The sequence below is a fragment of the Hyperoodon ampullatus genome (genome assembly GCF_949752795.1).
Source record: "Hyperoodon ampullatus genome assembly, chromosome: 19".
Lineage (NCBI taxonomy): Eukaryota > Metazoa > Chordata > Mammalia > Artiodactyla > Ziphiidae > Hyperoodon > Hyperoodon ampullatus.
Window position 1 is genome coordinate 31,134,821 of NC_136932.1, and position 15,253 is coordinate 31,150,073.

At 53.6% G+C, this 15,253-nt stretch overlaps 1 protein-coding gene across 11 annotated transcripts in view; it reads right to left on the bottom strand.

Annotated features, from left to right (window-relative positions):
• The window catches only part of TOM1L2 (target of myb1 like 2 membrane trafficking protein), a gene marked incomplete at both ends in the record, with an annotated part of 77,529 nt that overhangs the window by 27,770 nt on the left and 34,506 nt on the right, over positions 1-15,253 (bottom strand). For all 11 annotated transcript variants that reach the window (XM_079725144.1, XM_079725151.1, XM_079725143.1 and 8 more), the window contains 2 exons: positions 2,733-2,811; positions 8,340-8,424. In XM_079725144.1, the coding sequence (XP_079581270.1) occupies positions 2,733-2,811; positions 8,340-8,424 (164 nt within the window). The remainder of the gene's footprint in view (positions 1-2,732; positions 2,812-8,339; positions 8,425-15,253) is intronic.

Here is a 15,253-nt window from a genome sequence, read left to right on the forward strand (position 1 = left end):
TGCCTCCACGGAAGGACGTCACCAGCCATCAGGGGACACTGCTGGCCGCCTTGCTTGTCCTCATTCGCCTAAACTAACTGACCACTGGTGACCCCAGGCAGCCACTCCCCGGGGCTAGGGTGGGACAACAGGGCTTTCCCTGGACAAAGCTTGGTCACGGAGAAAGTTCCTAACGGTGACGTTAGGAACGTGACTGCGTGGCTGACCCAGGGGAGACTCTTTCACGTTGTATGTCATTTCACTCCATCCTCACAACTCGTTCACCCTTTTTAAGCGGAGGCTGTTATCCCCTTTTGTTTTCAGAGTTAAAAGGCTTAGAAGGTGAAGAAAGTGGTGTAGGTACAGATTGCTGGTCAGGTCAGAAGCAGGAAGGGATTCCCTGCGGCCTCCTCTGAGCCTCCACCCGCCCTGAGGCACAGGGCCACCCTCCTCCAAGATCAGTGAGTCCCTCAGACGACAGGCAACCTCTGCCACCCCCTTGTTCCCTCATTCGGTCCTTAAAATGCCCTGGACAGAGGCGGTGAGGCTGCCCGGCAGAGCAGGAGCTGCGGAAGTGCCCCCGGCTGGCAAGTCCTCTGCAGGCTGCTCTACCAAAAAGGCAAATCTGTTGCTGTGGGTTGTTGGTCCTGAAGCACGGTGGGAATTTTCCTGAATGCAGCTAAGGCCCGTGGAGTAGGCAAACGGTGCCTCCAAGCAATCAGAGCCACACTAATGCCTGAGCAGGAAGCCCCAGACCTCTGACCAACTCCTATTTGGGGTACATCTTGACAACCTTGGTGGAGGCAGATATGAAGTTAAAAGGCCCTCAGGAAGCAGGAGGACTGTGATGGATGAACACGGTTAGTTCAAGGACAAGACAGAGAAGCCACGAGAGCAGACGTGAGCCCGGGCAGTGTGTGCCAGGCTGGGCCTCCAGCAGACGAAAAATGGGTCTGCACCTTTCACAAATCTCCCAAAGACATCACGGGATTTGCAGCAAAGGCCTGACCACATCAAAATAAATAAATACTTAGGAATAAATCTAACCAAGGAGGTGAAAGATCTGTGCCCTGAAAATTACAAGACATTGGTAAGAGAAAGTAAAGACACAAGTAAATGGAAAGGTATCCCATGTTCTTGGATCAGAAGAATTAATACTGTTAAAATGTCCACAGTACCCAAAGCCATCTACAGATTTCACAGAAACGGAAAAAACAATCCTAAAATTCATATGGAACCAAAAACGACCCTGAACAGCCAAAACAATCCTGAGAAAGAAGACCACAGTGGGAGACATCACACTTCCTGATTTCAAACTATATTATGAAGCTATTGTAAGCAAAACAGTGTGGTATTAGCATAAAAATAGACACACAGACCAATGGAACAGACCTGAGAGCCCAGAAATAAACCCTCACATATACTGTCAACTAACATTTGACAAGGGAGCCAAGAATACTCAACGGGGAAAGGACAGTCTCTTCAATAAATGATGATGGGAAAACTAGATACTCACATGCAGAAGAATGAAACTGGACCTCTATCTTACACCAGTCACAAAAATTAATTTGAAACAGTCTAAAGACTTAAATGTAAGACTTAAGGAAACACTAAATGGTGGCTCTCATGCTTTACTACAGGAAGGAAGGAATGGCAGGGCCCACGGTGGAGAGATCTCCATCCCAGGCAGCTACCACGATGTTGGGCACGGAGCGGGAGGTGTTTAGATGCCACGAAAATGGCCTGCGTGCTAAGAGTTTGTGAGTTTTGCCTGTCCCTAGTGATTTTTGTTACTGAAAACAGTTCATTTTGGGCATCACTCTGGGTTTAGTGAAAGCTGTGGTTGAAATTCTGAGGAAAAAACAAAAGCTTTCAACTCCCTGTTTCTCAACTGTTTTTCTTCTCATTATTCAAACCCCAATTCCCTGGCAGAGAATTCTAATAAGTCTTGGGTTTTCACTTGGGCAGGAAATCCAAACAGTTTCTCTGCTTTAAAAGGAACATGTTATGGCTTTTTTGGATAAACAACCCACTACTCAACCCTACAGGGAGGTCCACATGCTGACCTGTTACAGTTTCTATTAGAGGAACATGTTGTGGCCTGGTTTTTGCCATATTTGAAAAAATGTTAGCTTTCAAGACAGAAATAATACCTGAAGTTGTCCCTTTTAATTTTCTGACATCTGAAAGACAGGCAAAAATCTGGTCTGTTCCTTCCTGAAAGGAGTCACTTGCAGACTTTCCCTAGAACCTCTGCAACGATGTTCAGTTTTTATCCCATGATCCAGTTGGCACCTCACTAGCTGTGAAGTCTGGGCAAACCCCTGGGCCTCTCCGAGCCTCAGTTTCTGCATCCGTAAAAGCGGATGATGAAACCTATTTAGGAAGGTTTCTGGAAGCATTTGAGTTAACATCTGAAGAGCTAGCCTAGTCTCGGGCAGGTGCTCGGTGGAAGTAGGCACTTTTACAAGGAGGAAGCTGACCCCTAGAGAAGCAGCTGGCCTCAGTGCCTCACAGCAGGCTGCTGGCCACCAGGGACCCACGCCCAGGCCTGTGGCTTCTCTGCTCTGGGCTTCTGCACCGGACAACACTGCCCGTGCCGCGTCCCTGATGGCTCACCCGTCTCAGAGGGTGGAAACACTGGGGCGGCAGCAGGAGGCACAGCTACCCCTAGCAGCGCTCACTCCAGGCTGTCCCCCAGCTGCGGCTCCCAGATGTTCTCCCGCCCCGGGGGAGGGTAGGGGGGCACTCACCGTCAGCGCCAGCATCACCTCTCGGTAGTTCCGGTTCCCGTTGAGCCGCTTCTTCAGGGCTCGAATGGCATCCTTTGGCCTGGAGAATAGACATATGCAGATCCTGCCAATCCCACCAGGGCCCCAGCCTACAGAGTCAGGGCCAGTCATGCCAACTAGCATGTACATGAGGTTACTTGCTACCGCCTGTTTGTAAATGTGAAAGACTGGAAACAAACGAAATGTCCATCAATGTGAATCAGGTTGAATTAAATTGTGCTTATCCATACAACGGAGTACTATGCAGTTGCACAGAAGAATAAAGATACTCTTAATGCACCAGAGATACAGACTAGCGTCGTCTGCAGAGCAGGGCAGAGGGGACGCAGCCATGTGAGTTACAAAAGGACAAGAAATGCCCAGCGCACACATCTTTGCCAGGAGGGGACCCTGGAGGGAGCCGCCCCTGGCGTGGGTGCCAGGGCCGAGGAGGAAGGGCTGTTTCCCAGGTCGCAGGCTGCAGCCCTCTTGAATTCCACATCACGTGCAAGTGTGATTTACCCAGAACAATAACCAGCCTGCCGCTGGTGGGTTCACTGAAGGGAACCTGCCAGAAAAACACAGGCGAGAATGGCCAGGTCCCTGTGCAGATCTGGATGTCCAGGTTTTAGGCTCTGTGGAACTCCTTTTTCCCTGAGAAAACTGAAGTAAGTCTGCTCAAAGCCCTGGGAGTTGTGTGTTTTAGGTACCAGATCTGACCCGGCTTCCTGGGGGCCCTGTAGGCAGAGCTGCAGGGGCCTCCAGCTGACAACAGCTCCGTCATACGCCGACTGCCTGCTCCCAGTACACACTCCTCCTGAAACCACAGCCATGCTGAGAGGCGGGTCTCCAGGCAGCCCCTGAGGGCATCTACTAGGCGCAGTGCCCGTGCCTAAGGGTCCCCCAGTGCCCATGGCCCGCTCTGGGGAACTCCGCCCTCTGCTATCACAAGTGGACTCCTGCCGCCCACCCATCAGCAGGCCAGCATAATCTGGGTCTTTCCTAAAGTGAAGGTTCATAAATTGAGGCCTCCTATTCCGACAGTTTGGAGATACAATCTATTTTCCAGGACTTCCCTGGTGGCGCAGTGGTTAAGAATCCGCCTGCCAATGCAGGGGACACGGGTTCGTGCCCTAGTCCGGGAAGATCCCACATGCCGCGGAGCAACGAAGCCCATGCGCCACAGCTACTGAGCCTGCGCGCCTAGAGCCCTTGCTGCACAACAAGAGAAGCCACCGCAATGAGAAGCCCGCGCGCCGTGACTAGAGAAAGCCTGTGCCCAGAAACAAAGACAAAAAAAAAAACACAAAAAAACTCTCAAGAAGTGCGTGAGGGAGCTGGGGAAGGAGAGGGGAGCAGCTCTGCCAATCAGCCCAATTTCAACAGAAACACAAAGCAAGGCGAGGCTTCTAGAAGGAATAAACAGACCCGAATCACCTGAGGCATGGCTTCCCCGCGGAACTTCTCAGCTCCCTGGGGAGGGGTCCCTGCCAGGTGTGTTTGCAGTGTGGCTGCAGTTCCCAAACAGGGGTGCTGATTTCTGCAAACATGGGACTTGACAGGCTCTCGGCTTTGAGGATTTCCTCTGTCTCAAAGGCCCCGCCGACCACGCTCTCGTCCCTCCTCTTCAAACTTCCACGGGGCACTACGTGGGAAGAGCCTCCCAGGGCTCTGCTCACTTGTGACTCATGGAGCTCCTGGGTTGGCGGGGGGGCATGCGGTGGCGGGAAATCAGAGAGGCGGCAGGCTCCCGGGTTAGAGAGAAAGTGAAAATCCACCGAAAATCCACTGGGGAAGTGCTGCTTGAGAGGCACTGGGGAGCACCAAAGCGAGTATTTCTATCTCTCCCCGGGGAAGCAGCCTCGGAGACAGAATCAAAGTCCTGTCAGAATCGCACAGCAGCCGATCAGACGCAGAGCAGGAAACTGGGAGAAGGGAGTGGTGTGCTGGAGCCCAGCAGAGCAGGAAAGGGCCCCAAGCAGGGGGAGAGGTCAGGGCCGCGGGAGCTGGACCCCAGACCCAGACGAGACCTTCTCTCTGGTCATCCTGAGCCCACCTTGTCCTTTGGCTCCAGAACGGCCACCTCTGAGCTGTTTCCCACTTACCCCTCAGGGGGGCGATGCCGCACCCCGCCCACCCTGGACACCTCCTCTCCTCCCGGCTGCCCCCTCCCAGCTGTTCCCTTGCTCCATTGCATTTATCCGGGGCTACTCCAGTTTAGAGGCTGGGGCACAGAGTCCATGAGCTGGGGAAGGTCCAAGATGGTCATGAAAACGACCAGGTCAGGGGATCCTCACCAGAGCCACATGTCAGAATTGCCTGAAGGGCATTTACCAAATCCACGTGCCTGCTGCACCTAACTAGGCAGGTCTGGGTGAGGCCTGGTAAACAGGGTCTAAAACATCCCGGAGAGGTTATCTAGCCAGGGCACTCCTGCCTAGTGACCAAGGGTCCAGGGCACAAGGGGAAGCCACACAAGGCCCCAGGCTGGAGGTGACCCCAGCCTGGGCATTAGGGCAAACCCAGGGAGGGGCCTGCAGGACAGCTCACCAAATCGGTGCCCAGCAGGACCATCTCCCAGAGGTGAGCTCCGAATAAATAAAGGAAGCACAGACAGAGCTCCCGTGCTGGAGCTTCAGCCCCTCATCATTAAAATGGTCTGGCCCTGCCATGTCGGGCTGGAGGGCACTGCCTGAGCTGGTGTGGGCTGGGGCTTCGCATGGGCCGGGCACAGGGCGGGGCAGTGAAGCCACGAGCGAGCCACTGCTGGGGCCCACTTTATACCCAAGCGGACCGAGATGGGAGGGGAACCCACCCAGGGTCACCCAGGCCCCTGGTCCCTCTCTCCTGCCCTGCCATCCACCCACCTTGCCTGCTGACCCCTGGGCGGCTGCTGGACCCCACCTGGATGCCCCTCCCCAGGCGCCTGGCACTGGCCTCCCTCGTGGAGCCCATGTCACCCTGGGTCACAACCCCCTTCGTCCTCAGGCCCTGAGTCCCCATGGACTTTGCCCACTTATTCTCTTACCTCACGAATGTGTCCAGGTGGTGGGGACGTGGCCGTAAGGAAGACAGATGCCTGCCTCAGGGAGCTCGGGGCCCGGGGCTTTGGGGGAGAGACAGACACTCCCTCTCACACACATCAGAACACGCGAGTTTGAGCTGTGATGAGCCCAAGTACAATACGGGCTGTGAGGGGATCACACAAGGGGGGCTTATCCGCGGGGCATCGGGACAGGGAGAGGGCAGGCTTCCTCTCATTCAGGAAGAGGCCGATAGCAGGGGCCAGGACCCTCCCTCGACAAGGCAGGTGGAGGGGCTGGGCTCCAGACCCCCTGGGACGAGGACGCTCCATTCCGACATGTGTGCACGTCCCGCGCTTCCTGGGGACCCGCAAGCTGGGCATGAGAGTGGGAGGTTCACGGAACCAAAAGACCAGCGGGGCCAGAAGGCCCGTGGGTGAGGGAGGAGCTCGGTGTGGCAGACGGAGGGGCGGGCGACATGGGCAAAGGGAGCTGGAGCGCCCACGGCCTGAGCCCCCTTCCGGGCTCTGGTCCAGACGCCCCCGCCCCCCGCCCGCACTTCTCACTTCCTCCCCTCTGCACCCACAGCTTCGGCCGCCCGTCCAGCACCCACCTCGGCCTCCAGAGGCCGCGCCCCACCCGTGGGCTCAATAAACGTGGACAGGCCGGGGTCGGGGTGGGCAGGAAGGAGGCCAGGGGCTGCAGGGTTAAAATGCCTTCTACCCAACACATCCTGTCTCCTGCCAGGACCGAGCTGGTCGCCTGCAGCTCCCGTCCCAGAGGGCTCCCAACCTGCTGCCCCCAGGGCGGCCAAGCCCTCCACCCCTCCCACCAGCGTCGCCTCGGAAGGGCTTGAACCTTAGCTGAAACTCCGACCCGGCCTGCTGGGCCTCGGGATGCAGCTGCCCCGAACCTCGGATTATCTATCCTGTCTCTCCTCTCAGGCCCACAGCGCAAATTCCACCGGCTGCGCCTTCAGAAATGCTCAGACTCTCATGGCTTCTCACCCCCTCTACTGCCACCCCAGTCAAAGCTGCCATCGCTTCACACCAGGGTGATCGTGACAGCCCCAGCCCAGCCGTCCTGGGCACGGCAGCCAGTGTGGTCCCAAAATGAACCTCAGGGACCTCCGTGGTGGTCCGGTGGCTAAGACTGCATGCTCCCAATGCCGGGGACCCGGGTTCAATCCCTGGTCAGGGAACTAGATCCTGTGTGCCACAACTAAGAGTCCACATGCTGCAGCTAAAGATCCCAAGTGCTGCAATTAAGACCTGGTGGAGCCAGATAAATTAAAAAAAAAAAACTATAAAAATAAAATAAAATGGGGACTTCCCCAGTGGTCCAGTGGTAAAGAATCCACCTTACAATGCAGGGGACATGGGTTCGATCCCTGGTCAGGGAGCTAAGATCCCACATGCCGTGGAGCAACTAAGCCCGCCGCCTCAACTAGAGCCCACATGCCACAAACTACAGAGCCCACACCACAACTACAGGAAAGAAAACCCGCGTGCCACAACTAGAGAGAAGCGCCACAAGGAAAGATCCCACATGCCTCAATTGAGACTTGACGCAGCCAAAAATAAATTAAAGAAATAAATAAATCATAAATAAATAAGATGAATGTCAGACCAAGTGGAAGCCAGGGTCCCTGCCTGGATCCTGGCCCCCCGGCCCCGCTGCTGTCCCTCAGACACAACAGACCCCCTCTGTCCTGGGACCGTGCGCTGGGAAGCCCTTCCCTGGCCTGGTCCTCACACCTCCGCCCCTCGAGCCACCTGGGCCAGGCCCTCCTGGGTGACTTGTTTACAAGCACTCACTCCCAGCTCCTCCTCCCCAGCCGTGTCACCAGCTAACCAGGGTGCGTGGTAACTGTCCTGCTCATGGCACAGGGGAGGGACTCCGTCTGTCCTCCTCAGTACTCGGGACAGACGGAGGGACCCGCTCAGTACTTGCTCTGGGACCCGGCATGAGGCGGTCACTCAGGACATGTTTGTTGAATGAAGGCAGGGCCAACCGTCAGTGGCTGGTCCCCAGCCTCCACGTGGCAAGGCCAGTAAGGACAGCGCCAAGGCCAGGGCTGCCCAGGTCTGGAGATGGTTTAAGAGGGCGCGGCTACTGTAAATTCCATTTTTATGGTGTGGACAGAGGGCCACATACCGACTAATTTGGAAGCAGTACACATGGAATGTACCTGTGACGCAGAAGAGGACGTAAATACAGCAGCAAGAACAGACCCAGCAGCGCAGGGGTGGGGGGGCCTGGGCCTCGCAAGTCTTCCCCGTGCCCCGCCTTCCACTACACACCCCGGGGGCCTCTCCCTCCTGGGGCTCCAGCCAGTCCCCAGGGCTGCGGAGGGCGGGAGGAGGTGGGGATCGGGCTGCAGGGGACCCAGAAGCCGAGCAACGTCATCCCCCTTGTGATTAAGAGGCGGTCACTGCTCTGACTGTGGGCGGGTGGAGGGGCGAGAGGATGAGGAGAACCACTTGTCAGACGTCAGGGCAGCAGGCAGCACACAGACCGACTTGAGCGGCCCGCCGCCCGCCTGCCCCGGGTGGGGGACACGCACCCTTCCTCCGTCTCGTTGATGATGTCGCAGATCTCCATGTTCAGCGTCCAGTCCTCGCTCTGCAGGGAGCCATCTGTAGCCTTTTCTGCAAATTCAGAAAGAAAACTGGCTTACACTTCTCCTGGAATCAGGACCCCGGCAGGAAAGAGGAGGGACCCGGACCCACCCCACTCTCCCACCAAGCAGATGGGCTGAGCCGACAGCAGCTCTGGGTGCTGCTCCCACGAGAATACCTGGGAGGGGGGCCGGGGGCTGACTCCTAACACTGCCCTTCATTCACCAAACTCCCATGAGCTAGAACTCTCAGAAGAAAACGCAGGGGAAAGGCTTCATGACATCGGGTGTGGCCATGATTTCACTCATGGATGTGACACCAAAAGCACAGGCAACAGAAGAAAAAATAGATAAACTGGACTGCACAAAAATTTAAAACTTTCTGTGCATTAAAGGACACAATCAACAGAGTAAAAATGGAGTAACCTACGGAATGTTAGAAAATATTTGCAAATCTGAGGAGTTAGTATCCTTTAGAATAAATAAAGAAGACCTGAACAGACATTTCTCCAATAAAGATATACAAATGGTCAACAAGTCCATGAAAACAAAAGTGTTATATATCACTAGTCATTAGGGAAATGCAAATCAAAACAACGAGATACCACCTCACACCCACTAGGACGGCTGCTATCAAAAAAACCCAGAAAATAGGGACTCCCCTGGTGGTCCAGTGGCTAAGACTCTGCGATCCCAATGCAGGGGGCCCAGGTTCGATCCCTGGTGGGGGAACTGGATCCCACATGCATGACACAACTAAGAAGCCTGCATGCCACAACTAAAAGATTCCTCGTGCCGCAACTAAAAGATCCCTCGTGCCACAACGAAGATTCAGTTAAATAAAACAGCCATAAATAAAATATATATTTAAAAAAACAGACAATAACAAGTGCTGGAGAGGATGTGGAGAAACTGCTTGTGCACTGTTGGTGGGAATGGAAAATGATATAGCCCTTATAAAAAATAAGGCAGGTCCTCAAATTATCAAAAAGAGAACTACCATATGATCCAGAAATTCCACTTTTGGGTACACACCCAGAAGAGTTGAAAGTAGGATCTCAAAGAGGTATTTTCACACTCATGTTCACAGCAGCATTATTCACAATAGCCAGGAAGCAACCCAGGTGTCTAGACACAGATGATGGATAAACAAAATGTGGTAGGTTCACACAATGGAATATTATTCAGCCTTAAAAAGGAAAGAAATTCTGACACCTGCTCCAACATGAATAGAACCTCTAGGATATTATGCTGAGTGAAATAAGCCAGATACAAAAAGATAAATACTGTATGATTCCACTTATTTGAGCTTCCTAAAGTAGTCAAATTCATAGAGAGAAAGTAGAACGGTGGGTGCCAGAGGCTGGGGGAAGGAGGTGGTGAGTTGCTGTTGAATGCGGACAGAGCTTCAGTTTTGCAAGACGAAAAAGGTCTAGAGAGTGGTTGCACGACAATATGAATGCATTTAACACTTAAAAATGGTGAAGATGGCCAATTTTGTTATGTGTATTTTAACACAATTAAAAAAAAAATCCCCCTATGGTAGGCATGATTCTCTCCCACATTTAGAAAGAAGGAAATGAGGCTCAGAGGTTGGGTCCTTGGCCGGGATCACATAGCTGAGCTGGTGGCACTTACATCCGGTCTCAGGTCTGTCTGTCTGTGTGTCTCTAATGCCTCGGCATTTGCTGATATGGCCTCAGCAGTTAGCACGGGCGAGTTTGGACCCAACGTTGGGATCTTAGCTGAATTCCAAGCCTGCCCCATCCTAACTGCACAATTCTCAAGAGGGAGAACATCACCACCCTTTCAACAAAAGCTTCAAACAACCCGCACTTCCACTGACGCTCCATAAAAACCCCGCGACCTCTGTACGTGTTGGAAGTGGCCTTGTTTTACTGGAGGCAGCTGCGGAGAAGGGACGCTCGTTTTGTACACAAAACCCTGAAACTCACACGCCCAAAGGCTGTCCTTACAAGCGGTGGGCACACACTCCAAACAGCTACTGCTACTGCTCCAAACACCTGTGCAACAGCCTTCAGTCTGCGTGGAAAAAGCCTCACTGCTTTAATTTTTACCAAAAAGGCTATATCCCCGACCCTTTCACCCCCTTTATTCGTCACCCTGGGCACCCAAAGACTCCCTACCCGCGAAGGAGCAAACCCGCCCCCAAGCGGTGAGAGTCGCCCCTGATGAGCCCGTGCGGGCGGTGGGCTGGGCGGGGGGCGGGGGTCTCAACCGCCGGAGCCCACGGTGCCGCCTGGCAGGAGCATTTGATCGGGGGAGAGCGGGGGCAGGCACGCAGGAGGAATGGCCAAAGCACCGTCCAGTCTAGAGAAGGGAAGACCGAGGGCAGAGGCTGCTAGAGGCGAGGGCAGCACGAGGCAGCGTCGGGACGACCCTTGCCCCCCACCCCCGCTCGCCTGGCCACTCGGCTCTCTGAAGGGCCCTCCCCTTCAAGGTGTCCACGCCCAGAGGAGGGGACTCCCCCCGGGGTCACACAGCAGGGGTGTCTGTGGCCACAAACCCAGCGGCCTCCTAATAAAGCCGTCCTGCCTGCGACCCTACGGAGCCAGCGAAGGGACAGGCCAGCTGGTCAAAGGGCTGCCCTCCGCCGGTGGTCTGGCCGGTCACAGCACGGGCCACGGCACAGACTCGGGAAGAGAGAGCGGCAGTGGCACCGTGGCAGGGCCAAGGGGACACTGTCTTGGAGGCTTAACAGAGGAAACATTCAATCAATGAACCTCACATCCAAGTTAGGGGTAGCAGCAGAGTCCATGAACCTCCCCCTCCCCCTTCCTCCTCCACCAGCCCCGGGAAGGGGGTCAAAGGCATGAGAACCCATCCTCGGGGTCAGCGCTTTCTATTCAATTACCGGGGTTCTGAGTTTTCAAGCTAAAAGATAGATACTCCCTTTGATTATAAAGAACCAACCCCCAAAGAATGCTTCTTTCTTTTCATTTTGCTGGAAATGCCACAGAAATACAGCTGTGGGTATTTGGCTCGGCTGAGACAGATGAAGGAGGTACGGCTGACGAAGAAGCTCAAATCAGTTCTCGGTTTCCTCTCCTCATAAAAGAATTCCCCCAGCAACAGAACTGAGTTGGATCTGATTGCCCTGCAACTGTGGCCACTCCCATGGGCTCCCTCCCTCCATCCTGTCCCCAGGCCAGAGGATGCAAAGTTCAGGCTCATTTCTTTTATCACGTAAATTGTCAAAACAGAAGATAAATCCTGGTGCAACAGCAGAAACACAATGCTCCAGGGGACAGGGGCCAAGGCATTCCCTCCAGCTAGCCCTTGGGATGGAGAAAGATCAAAGCACCAGTGACCCAGGCTGCAAAGGGCTGACCTTTTAGAGGTCCCCGGTGATATGCTAATGACCAGGGGCTGAGCAGGCCTGGGCAGGGCAGGGCTGGACAGGGGTGGACAGGGCTGTGAAGGGCAGGGCTGAGCAGGGCTGGGCTGAGCAGGGGCAGACACAGCTCCCATTAAGCCTTCAGTGTAAAAAGAGTATGTCATCCTGATGCTGTTGCCATGGCATTTTCTCCATTCAGAAAAGGCTGCCTCCTGCCTGGTGTGGGCTGGGGGCCAGGGTGCCTTGAAGGTCGACCCTGGGGCTTCCCTAGCAGTCCAGTGGTTAAGGCTCTGCGCTTCCACTGCAGGTGGCACGGGTTTGAGACCTGGTCGGGGGCCGCTCGACCCTGCCAGCCATGACAGTGCCCTCTCCCAGCACGGCTTTTCTCCAGCAGCCCACCCCTCACTCCTCCCACGCAGTGGGAAATTCCAGGCGGTCCTGCTGGGAGGAGCCTTGAGACCCAGTGGCTTGGTTTCTTGGCTGCGGACGTCCACACTCTGATGTGAAATGGAGCAACTTCAGAAGCAGCCAGCACCAGAAGGCAGAAGAGGGCTGCATTAGCATTTTTGCATTCAGCAACATCCTTTTGGTGAGAATGGAGCCAAATTTTCTACCTCCCCAACAATCAGGAGGGTGAGAAGGAGGCCAGAGGTGCCGGTGCAAAGAAACAGCGTTCCGGGTTGCTTTGTGCCCGGTGTGGAGAAAGGAGGAAAGGGGGTCTGGATGGGCAGGAAGCTCATCTGATGATACACACCAGTGACGGAAGCAGCCATCTGGATTCAGGATTGCTGCGTGCTAGTGGGGCAGGTGGGCACAGACCAGCCACGGGGAGAGAAAAATCAACCCCAACACTGTACTCAGAGCCATGGTGGCCTCCTGCTCCAGATTCCTAACCTGCTTTGTGAATGTTAATCGCAGCTGGTCCTCTTCCACTGCAGAGCCTCACCCCTGCTTTATGGGATGTCCTTTTCTACGCCAGCAGGCCCCACTCCTCCTTCACCCCCCTTAAAAGGCAGATAAAGTACATCTGACCAGCCCGCAAACTACAGAGGCAGCTTCCTCTGTAACTTTAAGGCAAAATAAAACCCCATGGTCCCCATGCCATGTACTTGAGATTGGCAGCCTGAGAAGTGCCCTGCACCGTCCTTGACCTTACGGCAGGGAGAGGGCTACGGCCAGTCATGACCCAGTCCAGCCACAGCACTGGGGCTCCGATCCCTGGGCCCTAGTGCCACGGGGCCACCAACTGTGACAGACCACGGCAAGCCCCTGTAAGCAGGGCACATAGGACAAGACAAGCCAGGAAGAACCAGCCAGAGCTGTTGTGAAGTCCTCAGGGACTGGGTAAGCCCTCTCCCCCACCCTGCAGCTGGAGAGGGCAGGGGGGTGGGTGGTGATGGAGAACTTGCTTCCAACCTTGGCTGCAGGTTAGACACCCCTGCCTGGGTCCCGCCCTGTGCCCTCCCATCAGAACCTGTAGGCACGAGGCAGGGATAGACGTGTCCCAACAGCGCCAGGGGGCTGGGGGTCCCGTCCAGGGGAAGGAACGGGACACAGCCCTCCAGCTAACAGCCACCGAGGGCTGGGCATGGGGACACAGCAGGAGGCAAGACAGACCGAGTCCCTGCCCTACAGCTCGAGGACCCTTGCTCCAGTCCTGGCTCTGCCACGTTAACCCTGAGCTCCTGGACTCTGCTTCCCTTTTCTTCTTTGGTTCCTTCTCTAGGTGTTGTTTCCCGCCAAATGAGGTAACAGGTCCCCATGATCTCTGATCCCCCCAGTCCCCTACCCCACTCTGACAGTACATTGGCCTATGATTTCTTTTCTTCTTTTTTTGGTGATTTTTAAAATAATATTTATTTATTTATTTATTTATTTATTTGGCTGTGCCAGGTCTTAGTTGCGGCATGTGCGATCTTAGTTGTGGCACGTGGGACCTTTAGTTGTGGCACGTGGACTCTTAGTTGCAGCATGTGGAATCTAGTTCCCCGACCAGGGATTGAACCCGGGCCCCCTGCATTGGGAGCTCGGAGTCTTAACTACTGGACCACCAGGGAAGTCCCCCGTGATTTTTTTTTTTGTGGTAAAATATACATGACATAAAATTTACCATCTTAACCATTTTTAAATGCACAGCTCAGTGGCATTACGTACATGCACATTGTTGTGCAACCATCATCACCGTCATCTCCAGAAATTATTCATCTTCCCAAACTGAAACTCTGTCTCCATTAAACCCTCACTCCCATCCCCCTCCCCCCAGCTGCTGGCACCCACCCTTCTACTTTCTGTCTTTATGAAGTTGACCCCTCTAAGTACCTCACATAAGTGGATTCATACAATATTTGTCTTTTTTGTGACTGGCTTATTTCATGAAGCATAATTTCCTCAAGATTCATCCATGTTGGAGCAAGTGTCAGAATTTTCTTCTTTTTTAACGCTGAATAATACTCCATTGCACGTAGAGACCACACTTTGTTTATTCATCTGTATGGGTTGTTTCCACCTTTTGGCTACTGTGAACAATGCTGCTATGAATGTGGGTGTGCAAATACCTGTTTGAGTCCCTGCCTTCCATTCTTTTGGGTGTATACCTACAAGTGGGATTGGTGGTCATACGGTGATTCTATGTTTAACTTTTTGAGGAACTGCCAGACTTTCCCACAGCGGCTGCACCATTTTATGCTCCCAGCAGCAGTGCACAAGTATTCCAATTTCTCCACACCTTCACCTCCTTGTTATTTTGTATCTCATCACAGTTTTGATTTGCATTTCCTAATGACTTAGTGATGTTGAGCATCTTTTCACATGCTTATTGACCAACTGTATATCTTCTTTGGGTAAATGTCTATTCAAGTCCATTTTTAAACTGGGTAGTTTGGTTTTTTGTTGTTGAGTTGTAGAAGTTATTTAATTTTTATTTATTTATTTATTTATTTATTTTTGGCTGCGTTGGGTCATCGTTGCTGTGTGCGGGCTTTCTCTAGTTGTGGCGAGCGGGGCCTGCTCTTTGTTGCAGAGCACGGGCTCTAGGCACGTGGGCTCCAGTAGTTGTGGCACACACGCTCAGTAGTTGTGGTACACAGGCTCTAGAGCACAGGCTCAGTAGTTGTGGCACACGGGCTTAGTTGTTCCGTGGCATGTGGGACCTTCCCGGACCAGGGCTCGAACCCGTCCGCGTCCCCTGCACTGGCAGGCGGATTCTTAACGACTGCGCCACCAGGGAAGTCCCTAGAAGTTATTTATATATTCTGGAAATTAATCCTTTATCAGATATATGCTTTGCAAATATTTTCTCCCATTTTGCGGGCTGTATTTTCCTCTTTTGATAATGTCCTTTCATGCACAAAAGTTTCCAATTTTGATTAAGTCTGATTTATCTATTTTTTTCTTTTGGTGTCATATCCAAGAAATCATTGCTAAATCCAGTGTCATGAAGCTATCCCCGTTTTCTCCTAAAACATTTATAGTTTTAGCTCTTATGTTTAGGTCTTTGCCCTAT